The 24,129-nt window shown below is 31.3% G+C and overlaps 1 protein-coding gene across 1 annotated transcript in view; it reads left to right on the forward strand.

Annotated features, from left to right (window-relative positions):
• Positions 1-17,963, forward strand: part of LOC113394507 (trissin receptor-like) — a 54,710-nt gene extending 36,747 nt beyond the window's left edge. The window contains exons 5-6 of the mRNA XM_026631839.2: positions 10,422-10,583; positions 16,759-17,963. Of these exons, the coding sequence (XP_026487624.1) occupies positions 10,422-10,583; positions 16,759-17,232 (636 nt within the window). The 3' untranslated portion in view covers positions 17,233-17,963. The remainder of the gene's footprint in view (positions 1-10,421; positions 10,584-16,758) is intronic.
• Positions 17,964-24,129: the final 6,166 nt, after the last annotated feature.

Here is a 24,129-nt window from a genome sequence, read left to right on the forward strand (position 1 = left end):
TTTGCACAAAGAAATCATAAATTAATTATTTTATTGCTGCAATTCAAACATATATATCTATTTTAAGATTTTTTTTGTTCTACGCATTCTTTCAACTGCACCAACTGACAGTTAAATCAAACGGTAATAATTATGATCGTTAACTCTTCTTAAATTTTCTATTGTTCCGAGCTTTCTTATTTTTTTCTTTTATAAAAAGGTGGTTCTTTTGACAGTAACAGATATAACAAAAAAAATTATTAGCAAAATTGGCCCAGCCGTGCACGTGTCGTGGTTTGGAGCATATTCCACCACGCTGCTCCAATGCGGGTTGGTGGATAAACATGTGGAGAATTACGTTGAAATTAGACACATGTAGGTTTCCTCACGATGTTTTCTTTCACCGCCGAGCTCGAGATGAATTATAAACACAAATTAAGCACATGAAATTTCAGTGGTGCTTGCCTGGGTTTGAACCCGGAATCATCGGTTAAGATGCATGCATCTAACCACTGGGCCATCTCTGCTTTATATGTGATGTATATTATTTTAATTCAATTATGGCTGCACCTGCCAGCGAAATCATATCTACAAAATGACTATAATGCCTGCTACACTGCTGTACTTACCTAAATGGGCCTACACAAAGGACTGCAGAAAGGCCAACACAAAGACCCGTCTATATAGTTTACAATTTCCCGATTGATAATGTCGGAGATGAAATAGTTGTTCAGTTCGCGAGTCTCACAAATATCTCTACAGTACAAAATTATTTTAATTTTTGTGGATATTAATATTTAATCTTATAATTTGGTTTCTGCCCATTTTTAACAAATATGTATAGCTTTATGAAGCAAAACGATATTCGTACGACGGCAGTGCATCTCTGCGATCACTCTCAAGCAGTCTGACGGTGAATCATTTATTTTTGTATTCAATTATACAAAGCAATCTGTTATACCAACTGGATACATAAGACATATATTACACAAATTCGGCAAAAGATTGAAAAAGAAGCAAGGTGACGCGTTGTTTCACTAAAATACAAAATCATTAATTAATAATTGTTATTTTTTATTGTTGTTGCTATTTATCTAACTAATATAAGTTAAAGAATATAACATTAATATTGTATTTCTAAATATTTTTGATTAGCTTACATTATTTTTACGGATATAATTATTGATGTCCACAATTCGAACACAAAAACGATTTTGAAGATACGATTAAGACAGCTTGTACTTCTGTCACTGCTACTAATAGATAAATAATTTAAAAATAAGCTATCAATATAATCGTAAATTTTAATTTCAAAGTATTGGAGAATAGTTTTGGTCCAGGGCTTCGGTCACGCTTCAGTTGAGGTAGTCGTAGATTTAAGAAATAAAAAGCCTATGTTCTTGAGGTTCAAGCTCGGTTTCCTCCTAAAAGCGTAAGAAACAGACATACTTACTTTCTCATTTATAATATTAGATTTAAGTCAACAAGTTATATATGTTATAGGACTAAAACAAAACTTGGTTAGCTTAAGTAAGGCTTTGTACGGCAGCTTAGTGTAAATGTATTTTAACCTAAACTGTCAATGATAAAATACATCTTATCAAAATAATGTATCTTTATTAATATTACAAAGCTTTAGAGTTTATATGATTAACATGATAATCACGGAATTTGATGGTCCGGTTGCATATTTTTATGTTAGATATTTCGTTTAATAAGAAAGTATATAATTTCACACTACAACCCTTAAGACTACCATAAAACTATCATAAAAATATTACAAAACAATTTCATCACAATATAATTCTAATTATGACTAACTAACAGTGGAGGATGTAAATATAACTTATAATTTAAAAAAAACGAATTGGATACAAACGATTCAGTTAAACTAATAATTATATATGTTGATACGTTAACAGCTAACTGCTAAGATATATATCATTTAATCCCTGTATTACTTGTCTTTGAGATGCAACGGAATGTTAAATAGCCTATCAAGAAAAGGCGTCCCAGGTTAAGTCACAACGTATATCTTATATTTGACAGTTTGGATAAACTGGTTGTGGTAGAGAAAATAGAAGCCAGCCCAGCTGAACTAGTATTATATCAGAAATTGATCTTTTTTTAAGGGAAAAATGGTAAAATGCCCAATTTATTTCGAGTTCGAAAGTTAATCTTAAGAAAAAGATCATTTGATTGAAGTTATCTAAAGGAGACATTTATCTTCCAATCCCCAAGGAGCAGCAAGGTAGATTATCCATTACCCTACTCATCCTTCTTAACTTATCGCCTTCTCCATCAAAGAGAGAGTTACAACACTTAATTTAAAATTGTAATATTTCATTTATTATTAACTCATAAAATTACAATTAAATTTGAACATCAAATATGCAAAGGACAAGATACAGACGGGTACATGTGCCAACTTTTGGTAAGTAGTCACCATATCACATATATATTGGTGCTTCAAGAAATATTAACCACTCCCTGTTACCCGTGCACCAACTTGCCTCCATCCTTGGCAGCTAAGATATTATGTCACTGACCCTTCGAACTGTACAAAACTACGTACTTCTGTTTGGCGGTAGAATGTCTGGTGAGCGGGTATTACTTCCTCAGACGAACTTGCACAAAGCTATTTTACGTAGTCACTACATATAGATAAATAAATATTCAGATCAAAGTAAATAAAATATATATACTTACACATATGTATGACGTGTCGAAAATCAGCAAGGACGCTAGAAGTAGTTTCTCGTTGAATCGCAAATACTCAATGTAAGCAAATATTCTGACTGAATATTCCGAACCTGACTCACCTTAGGAGGATGACTTTGAATTCACATATTGCAAGTTCAGTTGAAAGTCTAAGCTTATTGTTCTTTCTTAACGTAGCACGAATACTCAAGCGAAGAAAAGCGAATTTAATCTCCTACGATTTATTCGCTAGAGTTAAGACGAGTCAAAAGAAATAAAAATCACTTCAAACAGGCAAACTTTTAAAAAATATCAAGACAAATCTTGATGATAGTAAGGCATTTGTTCACTTTAATAAAGCAATTAATACGTAGTTGCTGCGAACTCTTTGATTCGAGATGAAAATCTTCACTAAAGTACCTTAACACGAACCAGATGATAAATTCCAACAAGAGGTGTTCCTATAACACGTTAATGACTACAAAGCATCTGATCCACAACATCCGTTGTATGTGTTTCAAGAATTTAAATGAATTGAATTCTCAGAAATTAAAGTGAAGAGAAAAGCTGAAACTCTCGGAATCTTATACACGTGACGTCCTTGAGCTAGCGAGGGTTATTAATGTACCCTGTTATGCAGATATGTTCCAAACCGAAGAAACACAAATGACACAAAATTAATGTTATTAGGATTTAAAACAAAAATCAATTTTTACATTGAAAGTACCCGTTATGCATATTCTTTTAAAGATATTTCTAAATGATGTATCCAGGTACTGTCACTATATAAATGGGCTCTTTGTAAACGTAAAATATTTACTATGAGTTATGTATAAATTTTTTTTTTTTGTAATTTCGTAAATTTTGTTTTGTTAAATAGTAGTATTTTATGCTTTAAATAATGGTGCGAGGTGATTTCAACTCTTTCTATCCAACTTAGTTCAAAAACATCAGTGTTCGCTCTACGCATAACAAACAAATTGGGATTTAAATATTTCAATTTTTTATATTACAAGTAAAATGCTTTTGCCTATCAAAAAAAACCATTAAACGTACTAAAAATACACCCAATATACATACATATATCGCATGAAAGTTTTTGCTCAACTTTTTTTTTTTATGTTAGAGGTGGCAAACGAGCAGGAGGCTCACCTGATGGAAAGTGACTACCACCGCCCATGGACATTTGCAACACCGGGGGGCTTGCAGGTGCGTTGCCGGCCTTTCAGGAAAGAGTAGGCTCTTTTCTTGAGGGTTCAACTAGATCAATAGTTTTCGCATGAATCCAGAAAATACTTACATCCATATAAAACTTTTCCTTTCACGATTTACTCTGGATCACTAATGACTGTGCTTATGTAGGTTGAATGTATAAGAGTTTTTTAAGAGCGTTCTCTCTTTCCTGTTCAAATACAACATACCTATTTTTTTTTTGCTATTCTCGCACCGTCGTCGGGATAGAGAGAGTTTTCTGTACCCCTCTAGCTTGGAAGTGGGTATCACTGTTTTTCTAAGTGGTTATTCCGGAGGATAAAAAAATACTGTCATAGTTATTTAGGGAGTTAAGAACGATATTTTTCTCAGTGGCTTAAAAATTTCAATGAGTAGATAACAATTAACATTGCTTATCCAATAAGCAATGTTAATTCGATAATTGTTGATTCGATAGAGTATTATATAATAAATAAATATTTATAAAAATACAGTGCGAATTCTAGTTCTTATTTCAAGGAGAGTTTAAGACGTCTGTCGGCACTATTAAGCTCCGTTGGAAATGTAATCTTGTTGTATGTCATATTCCCATGCGCTTCACTTCCACGGCAGAGTTACCAAGCTAAGGTTTATTTATGAGCGAATGGAAAACTATTATTTATCATATTTTATACTTATATTATAAATAGGTTAGTTTTGATTTATCTGGTTGCACACACGAACGACAATCTGATTGATATGGAACTTTTATATTACATAATATATTAGTTTATAGTTTTAAGTCGGACATAGGTTTTATGTAAGATATATAATTTTTTGTTTGTTTTTTGTGATATTATAGCTTAAATTGTAAGTTCACGCGCTTTCAAACGCTGTCAAAACTATAATATATTATATGAAATATTTTTCTATGAAAGATAAATAGTTCTCTAAAATGTCGACATAAAAGTCAAGGAAATCTTTTATAGATGAATCACAGTAAACATTTTGATGTCTAAAAAAAAGCACATAGAAAAACCAACAGCTGTAGTTGCACTCATTATCAACATAACATTTATGTTACTTTCACACTTGACATTCGTACCGGTACTTATAGAAATATTGCGAGATATTTAAATAAATGCATGAAATACGCCGGACAACTTGTAAAATACACTAGCACTTTATATTTTTTAACTCATTTTTTTAACGTAAAAAATATCTAGGTATTACTTATTTTTTGCACAAAGTCGAGGCAAGTGGCTAGTTTATTTATAAAAGTCTTTCCATATGCAAGGTCTTCCAACAGAATATACATTATGACAATTTAAGTAATACTATTTAAATGAAAAAAATAAACAACCTTTAACAATTAAAAAAATAAGAATGAATATTTAATACATAACAGAATTGAAAAAAAAGAATTTGGTCGATTATCGATGATTTAAAATTCGAGTTCTGTTTCCGGACAAATACATATCAGACAGGATGAAATACAAAAAACAATTTTGTTACATATTTTTTTAATAATATACTTTGAAATTCTTTGTACAAATATAAAACAGATGTACATTTTAAATCAATTGATACAGTTATCTACTTTATTTTATTCCCATCTCGCTTGCAATGGTGTAACGTAGTGATCCAACACTTGGTGCTTGTGTATTATTTATTTAAGAAACATTGCTGTTTGCTGAGCTCGGTTTCGAGTTATATATTTAAGTTCTAACAACTATGGAACTCTTCTTTGAAAGTACCATCATATTGAGATCAGATCACAACATATATTCTTATGTAGTACTTACTATTGCAAACAAATAAATTATTCATGTGCGGGTTCAGTTCATTTCTTTGTGAAAAACCCAATGGATGAGTTTTATATCACCAGTCGCCAGTTATTATAATACTTTGTTATGTTCTTGTGGTTTGATGAGTAAGTAAGCCAGTGTACAAATACTAGCAGCGTAAGATCATAACTTAGTTGTCATGGTTGATCGCGCATTATGGGAATCTTGTTAATGAACTTATTTTTCCACAGAATTGTAACATGCTCTTATAGAAAAAACAACAATTTTACATTTCCCACAATCGGCAATAGATAGATGCGTGGATTTAGTTTTAAATTATGTACTTTGTTGTTACACGCCAGTAGATGTCGCAAAAGTCGAATCGCAATCGAATTTCTTAAAGGCCGGCAACGCAACTCCAAGCTCCCCGGTATTGCAGAGGTCCATGAGGGTGGTGGTAGTCATTTTTCATCAGATGAACCTCCCGTTCGTTTGCCACTTATACTATAAAAATCGTCTATACACATATTTATATGACTATATTTGTAGGACGTCTGTCAGTTTTTGCTACCTTAATAAAGATGGATATGTTAAGCAAATTAAAAATTTAATCTAAATCATTTGCATAATTTCACTGAATGAGCTGAAGTTGTATTTAATACATAAAGTAATTATAAAACAAAGACAGGGTCTTCGTTTTAGTGACTCATCGTGAAATTGTCAAAATTTATTATCAGCAGTAAATTAGCAGTATAAAATTCAAAACTTTTGTGTATATTCAACACAGTGTGAAAGGGTTAAATTATTGCTCCGGGCTATTTTCCGCGCAAACTACGATGCGGGAAGTTGTCAAATTACTATTTCCACGTCGTTGGTTGAATATTTTCAAATTTTCAATATTTCACGTCTAAACTCAAAACTGTAATGAAAAGTTTTCGTTTAACTGATCCGGGGTTAGTTTCGGGTCAAATTATTATTAAAATGATTGAATAGAAAGAATAAGGAAAAGAAAAATTTGCTTCGCTACATATGCCTAAAACTACCTCCTCCCGTCATTTTCACGCGCAAAAAGCGCTACCTCCTCCATCCGCTTGGGTTGTAGCATGATAAAACCCATAAATAAATATATTTTTACGGGAATAAGATTACATTTTATTAAAAATATATAGAAATAGTTGAGATCTTCAATTCAATTTAATAGTCGATAGAATACGTTTTAGGTTTTATTAATTCATTACTCAATAACCTACTCAATAAGATGCACATTTTACACTTGGAATATTTTATGAGAGCAAGGAAAGGCAAGTTACGCTTCATTTTGTCTGCTATGAATATTGAATATTAGTTCGTCGAATGAATCAAATGTAATGTAAAAATATATTCATCATTTATTATGTTACAAATATTATTGAAATACCGGCTTGTAAATTCTTCTGAAAGGAAGCTCAGTAGTAACAATTTTGTTCAAATTGAATGAAAAGAAAGAAAGCTTATTTTTCGAAAAAAATACCAAAATAAACAACAAGTTGGGAACTTCTAGCGAGTGTAAAAAATACTCGCGTCAGTTAAGTCTTGCCATCTGTTCGATATCATAATTTAGAGTCACATAAAACTTATCAAAGAATATACTTATAATAAATTCTAATTCAAAATAGTGTTTGTCAGTAAAAATAAAAAAAAAAAACAATCAAAACAATAGAATATTTTCTCACCATAGACATGGCACGTGTATATTACTTTTTTGAGGTACTAATGTATGATACAATGCACTATCTAATATCTATAAAAAATATCGCCGTATTGTTTGAACGCGCATCACACAAAAACCGCTGAATATTTTAACATGAAATTTGTACTATTATATTCAGCATGATTCCGATAAGGTTTTCGGCTACACATTTTTTTTTTGGTCTGCTGACATATATAATTTCTATTTATTAATTTCATTTTGTATATTCAATGATTCAATTTATGACAATCTTATATATTAATAGCCTAAGCCGATTTTTGTCCCAGTGATTATAAAAATAAAGAGGATTCCCGGTTGCAATTTACTAAATTGTTATGATTTAACAAAGAATTGAGTTACTGGCCGGTGAGAAAACGGCTGAATAGAAAAAAATCAAAAAGATGCGAACCTACTACGACGTACGTTGTTCTTTACAACAAATAAAAATAAATACTTTCTAATAATCTCTTGAATAAACGCGAAGATTCGGCCTACTAGTATACTTAACATTTATAATATCGAAAAAGAAAAAACCTATGATTCCTAGTAAAACGCTAATTAAAATCAGACATTTACAATTTATATATATCTAACAGCCGATATCGTCCAGTAGCTGTATGAAAATGTTAACCTAAGATAGCGGGTCCAAGATTAGTCACACCGCTAAGTTTTCATATGCTTGATATACGTTTATTATTCATCGTGAGGAAACCTGCACGACTCGTATGAAAATCTGTCCCATATACATGTATATTACACACATTAAAGTATTCATCATAAAAATCAATAAATTCTTACTTTGAGTAAATATCTTGTTTTACAAATTCCTAGTATCTCCTTATTAACAAACTATAGGTTCCTCTCTAAGATTGAAGTATCATAGGACCGTTTGCTTATTTTATTAGTAATAAAATAAATAAGCGGCATTTCTTCAAATGTCTGAAAGCAAAGAGCTCTTACAAAGACGACATAGTTTATATTTAATTAAATGTTATTGGAAATTTTCCGTTTTCGATAGTAGCCGAAAATGTTGATATTGATTTTAATTTTAATTTACTTAAATATGATAAGCAAACAGCTACGATACTCCCTCTAAACTCTAGTAAGTAATAATAACTTTTACCTAGATAATTTTGAAATGTATTTTTTTTTATTTTGATGTAATATTGTATCTACCTTTGGTTGTCCTAATGAAAATAAATAAATAATAAAATATGTTTCTTCTGAGAATCAAATTTTCCTGTATCATATTTCATCTTATAACTTTCTCCCAAAACTCGATTTTTTTTTTTTATACTTTTTTTTTTTCTTTTCGTATTATTCTTGCGTCTAATAGAATTTTGAGCGTCAAGGCCTGATAATAATATTATAAATCTTAGTCTTGAAGATCATCTGGGCTAACTTATCTATATAATATAAAATAGTAATAGCCTGTAAATTTCCCACTGCTGGACTTTCACTTTGCCTCCTCTCCCTTTGAAGAGAAGGTTAGGAGCATACTCCACGCTGCTCCAATGCGGGTTCTTGGATTCACACGTGGCAAAATTTCGTTGAAATTAAACACATACAGATTTCCGCACGATGTTTTCCACGCACGAGCTAGAGATGAATTATAAACACAAATAACTGTTGCATCTTATTATAGAAACGAATACTGTGCCCCAAAAAGGATGTAAAACTAGTTTATCTTTCCTCCTCGTGTTTAAACAGTAAATAACACCGTTTCTTTCAAATGACTTATATTATTGTGAATATTAATAAATTATTAATAATAATATTATTGTAAATATATTGTGAAGCAACTATGCCTATTTATTAAAACATTCCGAAGAGATTCTCGAGCTCGAAGATTATAAATAGACCAGACAGACATTTTTTATAGGATGAAAACCGTTGCAATATCTGTCGTAAAGTAGTTATGTACCCTAAAGTAAAATGCCGTAAGACATTTTACTTTGGGGCTTACATAATGAAACCAAAGTATACTAATCGAGTCTCCCTGTCAGGGACGATAAACGTCATTTTGTCATTTAGAATTAAAATATTTTCTGTTAATTAACTCTGTATGAGTGATAAAGCATTATTTACATCGTCATAATTAGCTTTTTTCCTGTCTTAAAATTAAAAGTAATGAGGTGTTTTCAGCAAACAATAAAATATTACAAATACCTTTAACATAGAAAGGAAGGTCGTTTATATAGATCAAAAACAGAAAAAGGATCCAAAATTGATTACTGTGGAACACCCATCTTTAATGCAGATCCAGAACACCCTTAATAGACACCTGTTGAATTCTTTGATTCAAATATGATGCAATGAGATCAAGAGCTTTAGCACCATTATTATTATTTATACCAAAGTTAAGATTTAAGATATTTTATTCAAATATTTTCGTCAGCGACGGAAGTATAGAAATAGGCCTATAAAAAGGATCGTTTTTGTTCCCGCTTTTAAAAAACGGTAATACTTCACTATATATTAATAAATCAAGAAACGAATCCGTTTCAAAACACTCGTTAAAAATCTAGGAGCGATATAATAAATACTATTGATTAGGTTAACTCGTTCAAATAAAATTTCGACACTACATTTGGGAACATTATTTATTAGGAATTTGTTGTCTTCTAAATTAGATGATTTTAAGTGGGAAGTTAATCTATTTAAAATTTGAAAGTAAATAATTACAACGCTTGTATAAATATAAAAAAAAATATTACCACAATAAAAATTATACATTAGCAATATATTTTTTATCTGGAAAGATTACAAGCAAGTTAAATATTTCTAAGTTCGGTTAAAAATACTTATTTGCTTGAAAGTAACCTTTGAACTCTTGGGTTGATCTTTTTCTACAATTTAACTTAGATTAGTTACGTAACATTTGCAATGACTAATGAAACGGACAATTTTTACTCCTTCTTAGACGTGGCGATATGTATTCACAAAAATAAATACATCATTAAGAGATCAATTGAGAAGAAATACATATATCTTATAAGAAATTTAAATTAATTTTGGCTTTGTTGACTGTACAGGTTCTTTATACAAGAATTGCAGTGGGCTTGTGGCAGAGTTCGCACGGACTCGGGAAGCTAGGACAGGGGAAATGCTGTGCAACGCAGTGCCCACGTGTGGATAAATCGGCCTCTACCAGCTGCGAAACCCAAAGAACTCTTGTGGGAGCTTCTGACACTAAGGTAACTAATTAACATATGAATGCAGGAAGTATAACATTATTTTGTTAATTAAATAAAAATCATGGGCATACTAAGAGTAAAGCGTAGGAAAAAAATTCGAAACAAAAGTAGTCCAAGGCATAATCATTTATTAAACGACCTCTTTCGGATTGTTTCCGTGCGAGAAACTTTCAAGTCGAGTGTAAAATCGCTCATTGTTATGCTACATTGCTTTTATCGTCACTAAAATTGTTTCATGAAATATTAATTGAACTTTTAGCGCTTGTTAGATCAATGTTCAGTAAACAAATTTATAAAATATTTACATAGCAGTATAATAAATCTGAAGTATTTTTTTGTATGAATGAGCTAATCTCGGCAAACTTTTAATTGAATTTAATCTTGGCCCACCTACTTTAATAACATATATTTTGATTGATTTAATTTGCGAGCAGAGGGAGAGAGAGAGAGAAAGAGAGAGAAAGAGATAGAGATAGTATTACGCCGAAATGTAAATGTTACTAGGTATATATATGCCTTTAATATTAATATAATAATATAATTCATAATAAATATAATAAATTAATTAACGAAGTACCCGAAACTATCTGTGACGGGATTTTGTTCACCTACCAAACAACCTAACCGAAGATTACCGGTTCAAATCTGGACAAACACCACTTAACAATCTTTAGTTTATTTATTTAAGTTATATTTATTTATAGGTTTTCTCACGCACGGCGTGAAAGGAAATTTGTGTCATATATGTATCCACCAACCCGACTTGGAACAGCAAAATAAGCTTCAAGTCTTCGCCGCAAAAGAAAGAGAAGTTTGAGCACAGAGCACATTTTCAACATCATCCCAATTTTTTAGATATTAAAATATTATGCAATATAATCTTCCAAGTAATATTACATAAATTATAATGGCAATCGTGTAGACAGCAATCGTGCTGTTTAGAAAAATAAAGGAAGTAAACAGACATATGCGATTAGTTTCTTTGTTATTTACTATTTAACGACCCGCCCGATGAATCACAATTCGTGTCTAGCTTATAAATATGGAGAATTATCATAATAACTATACCAACCGATACCGTGGAAATCGTAAGCCAAATACCTTGGAGTCACGCTAGATAGGAAATTAAACTTCAACTCACATATAACCAGAGTCCGAATCAAAGCAGCGTTCGTACTAGGAAGACTGTATATGATACTATGCGGGCGGAGTAAAATGTCTCTTAGAAATAAGACGACACTATACAAAGCCTGCATTCGTCCTATCATGACCTATGCGAGCCCTGTCTTTGCCCATATCAAAGCGTCACAAATCAAAAAATTACAGACCATCCAAAATAGATTTCTTCGTATCGCCACGGACTCGCCGTGGTACATCCGTAACGTCGACCTACACAAAGACTTCGACATCGATTCGATCGCGAAACACCGCAAAATACTTTCCACGGCGTATTTTGAGAGAGCCAAGCAACATAGCAATCCGTTGATAGCACAAGCCTGTCAATACACCTCCCTAAGAGGTAATCTACCTAACTGACTCAGGCGACCTATGCACGTCCTGAACGACAACGACGATAGCTTCACTATCGCAAACGCGCCATTAGTAGTAGGGAAAACCACCACACTACACAACTCACACTCACAGCGTTTCCGCCGGCGGAAACGAGGACCTAGACTAGCGACGTCACGGAGGCGGCCGTGACGTCAGTAAATTCTATCAGTGCTTAAATTCACACCCCACCGACTACGTTCTGAGCCGAGGTGCGATCTCATAGGAGACACCCTCAGGACAAACGTCACTCTCGAGTCCAAAAGGGTTCACCTTAAGGCAGAGTCTTAACACTCGCCCCAACGTCCGGTGACGCTGTAAAGGCCAGTAGGGCCAACAGCAATACTCAATCCAGATACAAAAAAAAATAATAATAATAACTATGACTGCTCCTCACCAAACGGTATGTAATTCTCATATTTTTTTTTTAGATATATAGTAATAAAGTCCAATCACTCGAAACAAAATGATTATATACAAGCTAATATCTCGTTATATGTTTTGAGGAAAAAATATATTACAGAAGCAATAAGACAACATAAACTACTGCGAGTAACACAGTGATATTAGTAAAAAATATCGTTTGGTGAGAAACAGGATTCGATATAAATTATCCCTGTTCCACAAATGAATAAAGGTTAAAATAACTAAAGAAATGAATATTATAAAAAGTGAGTTATGTCGTTTTTTCTAGGTAAAATCAACAGTGGAAAACTCGACGACATTCATATTCATTGTAATTTGCATAGACTTACTTCGTTAATGTTGATAGCCTATTTAATTATTCCTCACGAACTTGAACCTGCGCGATTAAACGTTAATATTAATTTAATATCAAAGATAATTATTAAGATAGATATTAAGATTTATCATTTTATCGGTTTGAACAGTTGAACGATTCGTTACACTGACAATATTACGTAAATATTTGTTAACACAATGCTGAAGCAATATTCGCTGCATAACTGAGATAAATTACGTATTACTTCGGAAGAGTTCCTCTCTTCTAAGCAATCATTTATTTCTTATTAAGATTCAAGAAACACTATCTGATTAGTTATTCAGTCTGGAGGGAACATGCTAATTTATGTTTACTATTTGACGGTTACTATTTATTTAGATTACAGTAAAATTGTAAAGGCTGTTAGTTTATAATAAATCTAGACAGATTGCAAACTGTCGAAATATTATGAAAGCAACATTAAATTTACAAAGAAACCAAGATACCATTTCGTAGTTAACAATCTTTCAGTTAGATATTGTTAGTGTTTTTATAATAAAACTGAAATGACATTATATTAAATACAGTATGCGTTTTTTTATTATAAACTAGTTGAAACTGCAGCTTTAACCCCGCGAAATTTATCCATAGCATTAGTGCGTCACGGTGCGTGCGGTGAAATAAAAAAGTAGCTTATGTCCATCCTCGGGACTCAAACTATTTCCGTAGCGGTTTAAGTGTGAAGAAGTATCAGACAGTTACTTTCGCATTTGGATTAATACTATAGATTAATTCTCCGGTAAAATATTATACGCATTTTGAAAAGTTTAGAAATAACAGCGAGTGGACGCATGGATGAGAGTAGATATCGCGCAGTAGTTACACGTTGATCTTAATTGGCAATCGCTGGTTTAATTTCGGGCAAGGCTCACTGAGCTAATTTATCTCGTAATCAGTGGCGCAGAAAATCGCCGTGAAAAAAATTAAATGTGACGGATGAAATGCTGCCGCATGTGTACCGCATTGCCGCAGCCAACATGACGTTACTGCCCAGCAGAAAAATTTAGAGGCTCAACTTTAATATCACATTTAAGAGGCTATTTTGAGTATTATTAACTATTTGTATCTAATGTTACTAAAACTACTGGGTTATTTAATTATTATAGTTCTAAATTAGAAAATTACACGTAAAAACTACAATATCACTTTATGAATTTTATTGGTAGTTTATTATAGATAGGTACATATTTGATAATATAACCCAATAAAAAATGTAATGATGAATGAATGCTTTAAAAAAGTATATATTTATATATAAACTTTTTGCTGCATATTTATTTTTATAATTTTATATTTTAAAACTTTGTGTCCATACTCCGAACACTTTTCGAAATTATGAGTCCGTTGTATATTTTCATCATTAGTTTATATTAGGCATTTCAAAAGCGACCTTGGAAAAAAGGTAAATATGTAAAGGAATAGTAGAAGCCTATTATATCGCCACGTAAATGCAAGTGCATTAGTTTGAAGTGCAATTCGTTATGGCACATAAGAGTGAGAGGATTAGCCGGTTGCAACCAAGTAGGTGACTAATAAATTATTCAACAGTGCTATCGTCTATTTATATGATTTTATAGAAACTTGGTTAAACAAATAGAAAGAAAACAAACCTAGAATACCGAGCGAGAGACAAACGTGATTATAGCAATGACAATCGGTTTAAATGTTTTTTTTTTTTTTGCTTTAAAAAGTCTGTACAAATCTCCTATCTTAAGCTTAAGCCGTACACATTCGAGTAAGAATAATTCGGGTATCTTTTGTGGTACAGCTCGGATTCGCCTCCAAAATCTAACTGGAAAAGACGATAAGCTTTTATTCTTTACAAAGTTAAAAACTAGGACGCTATGTTGTTAAATCCTGAATAATACAAGCACCGACAACGAAGAATAAAGGATATATCCTTGCATAATAATACTGAAACACCTCGGTCACGAGTCTTTTACAGCCGCTTGTTCATTTATTTTAATACAACGTGTAAACGTTCACGATCATATTGTTTGTTAGTTATATACACAAAATATTTGTATGATACATGTAACTAGTAACACACAGAAAAGTCAAATGATCGTAAGGCACTTGTGGTATCATTAAATACATTTAAAAAACAACACGAAAAATTTTAGTATCCAAACTTATTGCAAATAAATATTTTATTCGATTTTCTTATCATTTGTTAGAACATAATTGTAAACGTCTCATCTCAATCAAAAGTGCATCGCATGAGTAGATTTATTTGAATATACAAATAACATATGTGTAATATTTATGTTATAGACTAGCCAGAATTTAAACATATATTTAAAAAGTATAAAACCTTATCGTTCGTTAAACGTGAAATCCAGCGTCTACAATTAGCATGATCTCTGGGTTATCGAATACAATTTGCTAGTGGTGACCTAATCAAAATGTAAGCAATTAATAGACCAATTGAAATCATAATTATTATTGAGGATTCCTACGGGGAACCAGTGTAGTATAAATTATTGCCCCCTGCGCGCTCTTAAATATGATGATGGAAATGCTAAGACAAAGCATATTGGCGCTTACGGTGTTTGTAATACAATGTATTTATTATGGACAATATAAGTATATTATAGTTTATATATATATATTTATATATATATGGTCGGTATAATCTTTTATATTATATTGGACACTAGAGGGTCTCCCGCGAATCTTCGCGTTTTTTAGGAAGTTCGAAAACTATGACAGGTTTTGTTTTGCTTCATTTCAGTTGTAAACTGGAAGTCATTCATCTACATTTGGCACCAAAATGATGAAACCTATTTTAAATGAAATTTTTAATATATAATAGTATACATTAGTTCAGTTAGAATGTTTAGGTTTTCATTTTTTTTCTTATACAGCCGAAGTACCGCTCTATAACCGGCCAGTAACTTTTTCCGCTCTCTAAAATTAATTATTTGTTAAATCGTAACAATTTAGTAAATTGAAATCAAGAATCTTCTTTAATTTTCTGCTCATTTACGACTGTAGCTTCAAAATGAGACTATTAACCGATTTTTTATATACAGCCATCGTCCTATATCTATCCTAACCTATCACTGGGACAAAAACTGGGGTTTACGCTCTTCATATATAAGATTTGATTCTGTTACAAATAACACTGTGTCTTTTGAACTGTGATATGACTTTGTGCTAGTCCATGCAGGTTTACACCCACTTAGTTAGATTTGAATGGCGAGTCAATTAATGTAATTATGACCCCATTATGTTATATAGTTGTAAAGTTATAGGGTAATTTTTTATCCATACATTTATTTAAGACTCACAAATAGGTTGTAATCAAATAAAAAAATCGTAATCTAGTCTTTTATATTGTAGGAGTTACATTATACGGACATACTAAAATACTAAGTATCTATTGCTATTTGGCGGCAGAATATCTGATGAGTTTTGTACCCAGATACACTAGCATAAAGTCCTACCACCATATAAATAAATATATTATTCTTTCGTGCAGAATACACAGAATATACTTTCATAAAAGTCTAATGTACGCTGAGACTCTGAGTAGGATACTAGATTTTAATCAAGTTTTTATACTTATGAATATTTAAATGAATTCGCAAAAACCTAGTATAATAAAAGCAAATTGTGGTTATAATGGATGCCACTATGGTCCTGCGCGTTCGAGGTGTGCAATAGAGGCATAAGTATGTCAAATGTGTCCCTCAATAATCTGAATTTTGTTTTTTATTTGTGATCACTTACCATTAGTTGGCCCAGTAGCCCAACTCAGAAATATCTCGCAATTACATTAAATATATAAATAAACATGTAAATATACGAACAATTTCGGTAATTATTCTTTTCTAATCACAGGGAAAAGTATCGACATCACCAAGAAGTTCAAAACCCCATGAAACCCGAAACTGTCATCATTTGAGCCACCTCTCCCGAAACGTGCTTCGCGCGCGCCGTGGTGTCGTCCGCATGCTCATTGTCGTCGTACTAACCTTTGCCATATGCAATCTTCCATTTCACGCGCGCAAGATGTGGCAGTACTGGTCGAGTGGCTACCAGGGTACGAGTGACTTCAGCGCTCTCTTGACACCATTAACCTTCCTGATCACATATTTCAACTCTGGAATCAATCCGCTATTGTACGCGTTTCTGTCTAAGAACTTCCGGAAGGGAATGCGGGAACTCTTATTCTGCAACTTTCCCGGGAAAAGGAAGAGTGATAATTTAATACTATTGAATCGCGTCGGTGGAATGGGATTGCGAAGAAGCTCGACACGATCCACACGCGCCAACTGCAGCACGGTCACGATGGCTCCCAATGGGGAATCATGAGGTTTACATCGCCGCAGGTTTCTCTATAAAATCGAAAATACGGACATTTCCTGATTAACGGAGAGTACCGATGAGGTAACTAGTAGCAGCTATTGTACGGTTTCAACGATTTCTAGGCGAGATTTGTACGATTGAATCTCCGTTATGAGCCGTCTAATTGTGAATACCAAAAGGACTATGTTGAATTAGTGATCTCATGAGCTTAAAATAGTACGTAAATGTTGTAATTGGATAAATGTTATGAGTAATGTTTTTTTTTTTTCACTTTTGTATAAATAAGTTATTTTATTAAGCTTTGTTGTAAAATATGTAGGTATTTTATAATTTATTTCACATTGAATGTAAATATTTATATTGAAACTATTCATAAAATTTTAATAATATTCATATGCTTGCAAATATTTGTATGCAGAAAACTAATGTACTTTTACAAAAATCTTAGTAGTTAGTGGTTAAGTATAGTAACTTTATTAAAAATTTCTTACACTTTGTACATAACGAAATAATTATTTATATTTATAAGAATATTAAAAAAAATATATTATAGATGCAAAGTTTCAAGTGGTACAAATATTATAATTATTTTAAATAGTGTTTGATTTTGAAAGTCAATTACCTAATTTTGATGAACCAATATTGTGTAATCGCTTTTATTATATATAGAATTAGTCACACGAATCTCTATATCACTAGACATTTTTCCTTTTCAATCCTCTCATCCTTTAAATGTATGATGTTTCTTTTAATTATATATTAAACACATACATAATTTATTTAAATGAAGACGTGTTCATACCGATATCGCTTCGAGTTATGGAAAGACACGAATATCCTTTATGTTTTGCAGAAGTTATTTAAACTGACAGTTGTAAGCCTTTGTGTGAGAAAATTGAATAATTCACGAACTCGCATATTTTATTTTTGTAGTTCACGAAGTCAGTTGGCTTTTCTTGATATCACACCAAAGCACTGGCAGTTTACACTTGAACAAAATTGAATTTGCTTCTTTATAGTAACGACGACAGTAAATTTACTTTTGATACACTTTCAAAACTTCAACGATAAGTTTGAAATTATATTGATATAGGTATAAAATCATTTGTTATTTTTTTTTCTCATAACAAATAAACGAAACAATTATGTATATATACACTATACAGCGTGTATTCGTTTTGTGAATATAATACAAAATTATTAGATATGTACATTATATTATTTATTAAGAAATGTATTCACTAAGTGTATGCATAAACAAATCAAATTATTACATTTGAATATTAGCAAATAGAACAGTTATTAAATTATAAGGTTGTTAATCTTCTGATTTGCAAATATAGTTTAATTCAACCAAGACAAGGGCATCGACTTCAATTCAACTATAATAGTATTTACTATGTAAAGATAGTATATTATATGTATCTTATTCGCTCGAATTGTTCTTCTTTTATCTTTTATATAACAAAGTTGTTAGGATCAAATTATTATCCTGTACCATATATCTGAGTCTATTTATATCTATTTATAAAGATAAAGCCGACAACCGCAGCTGTCAAAGGCAGCTTAATAAGAAAACCTGTTGAAAAGAAAAATATATATGAAACGAAAAGTGCTCGAGACTTCTGTCGCGTGAACTTTGGACTCTGAGTACTTTGTACTCAGAGAGGCTTTTAATTTTCCGGAACGAATTTCCTAAACGTATGCTTTCCTTGGTTCAAACATTTTATCGTGTGTCATTAACATAAACTCAATTATGTTCTGGTGATATTAGAAAGAAAGGAGTTAAGTAAATTTTATAGACCTCTAATATTTTATTACTCTACAAAATTTTAACATTATAAAAAATATATGGATTGACTAAATTTGAATAAATATGTATGATTTCTGTTATGTTCTCATTATTACTTTTATAATTTTTCGAGACATTGAATATTATATTAAAGTATAAAATGTTAATGTTAAAAAAATTAAGTATATACAAAGTCTATGCCCATCAGATATACTTTTTGCTTGTAAATTTAAGAATGGGTAAAACAATTGGCCAAGTGGTCGCACTTACGACTTTTAAATTTCTAGGTAGTACTTTAATATTATTGAAAACTTTAATTCATTTAATATAAATAAACTGTTGTTAAATTTGCCACTATAAGGATAATAGCTTCTAGATAATATATATCTTTTGCCGTGTCTGATATTTTTATTGCCTTCATTGATTGCTAATATTGTGTCAAAATATTTTTATTCTGTAAAAATATATTCAAGTGTTACAATTGTAAAATATTTATATTTCATATTAAATATTTAAGTAAAAGTTATTGTTAAGATTAAAGGCATTATACGCGTATGTTAACTTTATTGAATAATATATGACATATAAGAAATAATAGCTGAAAATTTTAACGTGTAACACGCTATAAGTCAAAGAAATTAGTTATATTTTTGTAATTACTGTTCACTTACCTTATTGACTAGTAAACCATATCATTAAACATTCTTCCTTCGGTGTCTGTAAATATAAATGGAGAATTAAAAAAAAAACTAATTCGATTTGTTCCATTCTTATTGGAATTTTAACAAAACTTGTATTTTATTACCTGTATATTATCCATACTTATATTATACATATTTAAATAAAAACATGATATAGTTAGCATTTATGCCGGATTAGTCGTTTTCACTTATTATGCTTTTAGAAAAATATAAATTAACTTAATTTCGATATAAAAAATCATTTTACAGCCTAAAATGCCTCATACTATTTGAATCATCTATTTAAAAAAAAAATCAAAAACACAATTTTTCAATAGGTAAACTTTTTTATCTATGTTATTAGCTAAACATTCCATTTTTTTATTGAGGTTTGTATGATTTTGACGCTCTAGGCCAGTAGTTCCCAAACTTATTTTTCTCGTGGACCACCTATGTGTCCGTAACCACAGTTTGAGAGAAACACTAAAATATGAACTAAATTTAAATTTGTTTAATATTGGTGCTTTTAATTCTATCCTTAGTAACCCTACGAGTATTTCAGCAATTAAAATCTATGAATTTGTTAGTGATTGTCTCAAACTGAAAAAAAAAAGAAAAAAATAGTGGTGATCAAGTTCATGTCTGAACAAGAATTAAGCATTGTCGAGCGGATAGCGCTTTGCAAGTCTGTACACGAAATTGTACGTAATATCGAACACGCAAGTTTGGACAAGTAACAGTCGCTTGCCTTATTAAAATATTATCTGCTTAGTTAGGTACTTAAAACAATTTAGGTAGGCCCTTATAAAAACTATGCTTAAAGTTTTGCTCTTTACTATCAAAAATATAAATAAATTTTCGTGGACCCCCATTATCATCTTATGGACCTCCATTTTTTATTCACGCCTACGTAGACCCCCAGCAAGTCTTCCATGGACCCCTGGGGGTCCACCTGGACCACTTTGGGAATCACTGTCTAGGCACTCCACTAATCATTGATATCTGAAAATTCTCACGAGAGCTATGTAAAATAAATTCTAGTTCTACAAAAATAGTACTAAAACTTATAATACACCTAACTAACAAAGTCAAAACGAACCGAAACGAGACTTAACCGAACTAGACCGAAGTAATTATTCAATTCTATTTAAAATTTAATTAAAAACCAACGCCGCATTACCAATATAATACAATTACAGTTAAGTTTATGTATATTATAAATTAAGGGATTAATTTCTCTAAAACAAATTTTAACTTTGTTTAAGAAATGGATTGAGATAAAGTTATTTTAATTTAGTTACTATAGAGCATTACGAAACATTAATAATTAACAAATTATTAATTACAAGATAAGTAAGTCGAGAAGAGTGATTTACATGTTTATAGTTTTTAGGTAATCATTTTTAATATATTCTTAATAATTTTGTACGGTCTTTTAACTATTTAATTGAATGTTCAACATATACAGACATTTTTAACTTTGCCGTTTCATAAATTCAAATCAATTGTAAAGAATACATTGGTAAAGAAGGCATATTATTCGATATAAGTTTATATACATAGACGATAAAAAAGCGAATGGATTTAATGCTTCTTGACTTCCAGGCAGGATATATAACATACATATATAATTGTATTTAACTAACATAACTGTATTTTTAGATGTTGAAAAATAGTAACTACTGAGTTTCTTGCCGGTTCTTCTCGGTAGAATCTACATTCCGAACCGATGGTAGCTTTACATAATATAGTTTTGTTAAATGACGATACGCGAGTAAAAACCTACTTGAATAAATTACATTTTGATTTTAATACGTTACTTGTTAGGCTAATAGAATAGGTTTTTTAACGAAAGATTCTTAATTATATCAACGCATTGTGGTATGACAAGAATTACGTTTTATGATCCTTTAGAGTTGATCTGAGCGTGTTGTGTATGTTTTTAATAATGTGAATCAGAGTTGAGGATAAAATATATGTTTTTAATGGAACACATTTAATTACAGTTCGCTGATAATTAATAGTCATCTCCTTTCTAAATTCAACGATTGAAATAAATAATTTTGAATAATTCTCTAATTTATAACTAACAATGTAACATTATTAATCCTTTCAGAAAACCAGCTCGCCAATTTAAACTCGAACTGTCATTACAGCTCTTTTGTCTTGCGTCAGAATCTACAGAAGTCAATTTTAGCTTAGTAATATCAAAATGAAGTCAGAATAATGCCCTTGTTTGTGTCATTATCGACTTTTTTCATCTGTTTTTGTACAAAATTAATAGTATAATACTATTAGTTAATAACTAAATAATTAAAATAAAGACTACGATAAAAGTTTATAAGATGAAAAAGAAAATTGAAACAAACCATATTATGGTGATGAAAGTTTGTGAAGGGCATGCGTAGGTACCGTATCAGGTTTTCTACCGACAAAATGCAATAATTTTTTTGTTGTATTATGGTTCGAATGCCCAATGGTATTGTAATTAGCTTTTTTTTTAAATCAAATTGTTGGCGTCACAATTATTATTTAGAAGTAGTTTATATTTCTTACAGCGATACTATGGATGAAGGCATGCTTATAAAATATAGGTTTCAAAATTTCAGAATTTTTAAATTTTATAAATTCATCTGGTATATGACTAAAAAATCGTTGTTTTTATCTCTCTAATATTTAATTTTAGGATCATCGGTATCTCAATCTATTTCATTAATATAGATCACTTCTCAAATAACTCTCAATTAATTTATATAAAGTATATTGAACTCTTATCTTAAAATGAACATGCTATTGATTGATATTAAACTCGTAACCTTCCGAGAATCTTCCTTATAAGTAGCCAAGAAAATGTTATTCAATTCTAGAGTGTTTTTTTAATTTTAAGATAGTTATATAATTTTTTTTTAATACAAACTTTTATGTAACTTGCAATGTTTGCTTAGATCACCTTACAAGTAGAACAACTTGCTCTTATCCTACAGAGCTGATACTTAACATGATGGTTTAGTTAAAATAACAATGTATTTTCATGGTAAGTATGACCTAATTTATACCCGGATTGGCTGCAGATAGAAGGAACTCTTCAACGGTCAACACGATAGAAAAAAATTGAATAAATATAAAACCCTGTTTTTAAAAAAGTTTTTACTCTTAATTTATTATAATTCATTCTTAACCCACTTCAAAGGACAATAAGGTTTTTATAAAACATCATTGTCATGCGTCAAATGTCAAATGCTTTACGCCTTTTTATGATAGTACTAAAATCCGTTTCGTTTAAGAGGAAATGATCTCATATTAAAATAAAACAACTCACATCACACTGACTTCCACTATATTAATAAACCACTTGATACATATATTACTTATATCTTTAACAGCCAAGTCAGCAAATATCCGTCCTTCGTAGTTTTTTCTCCTTTTTTCTTTCTCCCCGGTTCCAAAATCCCGCGCTTCTTCGTGCCAGGCAGGGTACTGCCTGTACTGAGGCGAGCTGGTAAGCTCGCCTCACCGAGGCGCTCGAATTCCAAAATTTTGATGCAACGGATTTTGATGCGGTTTTTTGTTAATAAATAGAGTGATTCGAGAGGAAGGTTTTTGTATATAATACATGGACAATATAGTTAAGTAACACTAATAATTTGAAAAGTTTATAATGTGGTGTCGTAAATTTATAAATTTTTTGCGCTTTCATTGTAAACGCTGGCTCAACCCTACTAGATAGATCAAAATAATGTACTACAGAATTGTACACCTCAAAAATGTCTATAAAAAATCCGCGATGGTATATGTCTATCTCTTAAAGATAACCCACAATAAATACTTATTTTCGAAGCGATTTTAAGCAATATAGCATTAATCCTTATCCAATTAGGTACCTTAAATAAATTGTGCATTCAATATAGATCAATATGGCCCTTTACAGCATGTAATTTAAATGAATATTTTCGAAGATATTACAGATTTAAAAATTGAGGAACGTAGCGTTTGCGGTGGTACCGGCCGGCCAGGGCGGCGGGAGCGTGCTATAGGCTCGTCGGAGGTCGGAGGCCGCGGTTCTCCCTGTAGCACTTTGAATTTAGCAGCGATCGGACGCGGTTATTATCGGAGCTCTCTAGCGATTGAAATAACAATCCATACTTCCATACTTAATATTATAAATGCGAAAGTAACTTTGTCTGTCTGTCTGTCTCGCTTTCACGCCAAAACTACTGGACCTATTTAAATGAAATTTGGTACACAAATAGTCTAGAGCCTGAGAAAGGACATAGGCAACTTTTTATTTGGAAAAAAGTGCTGTTAAGGGTTGAAAAGGGGGATGAAAGGTTGTAAGTTGTTGAAAGTATTGTCATGTTTAGAATTTTTAGAACTAGATGCATAAAACTTATATTTTAGGCTGTATACTTATAAAATAACATATCATGACAC

This window comes from Vanessa tameamea, chromosome 4 (assembly GCF_037043105.1).
Source record: "Vanessa tameamea isolate UH-Manoa-2023 chromosome 4, ilVanTame1 primary haplotype, whole genome shotgun sequence".
In the NCBI taxonomy this organism is placed as follows: Eukaryota; Metazoa; Arthropoda; class Insecta; order Lepidoptera; family Nymphalidae; genus Vanessa; species Vanessa tameamea.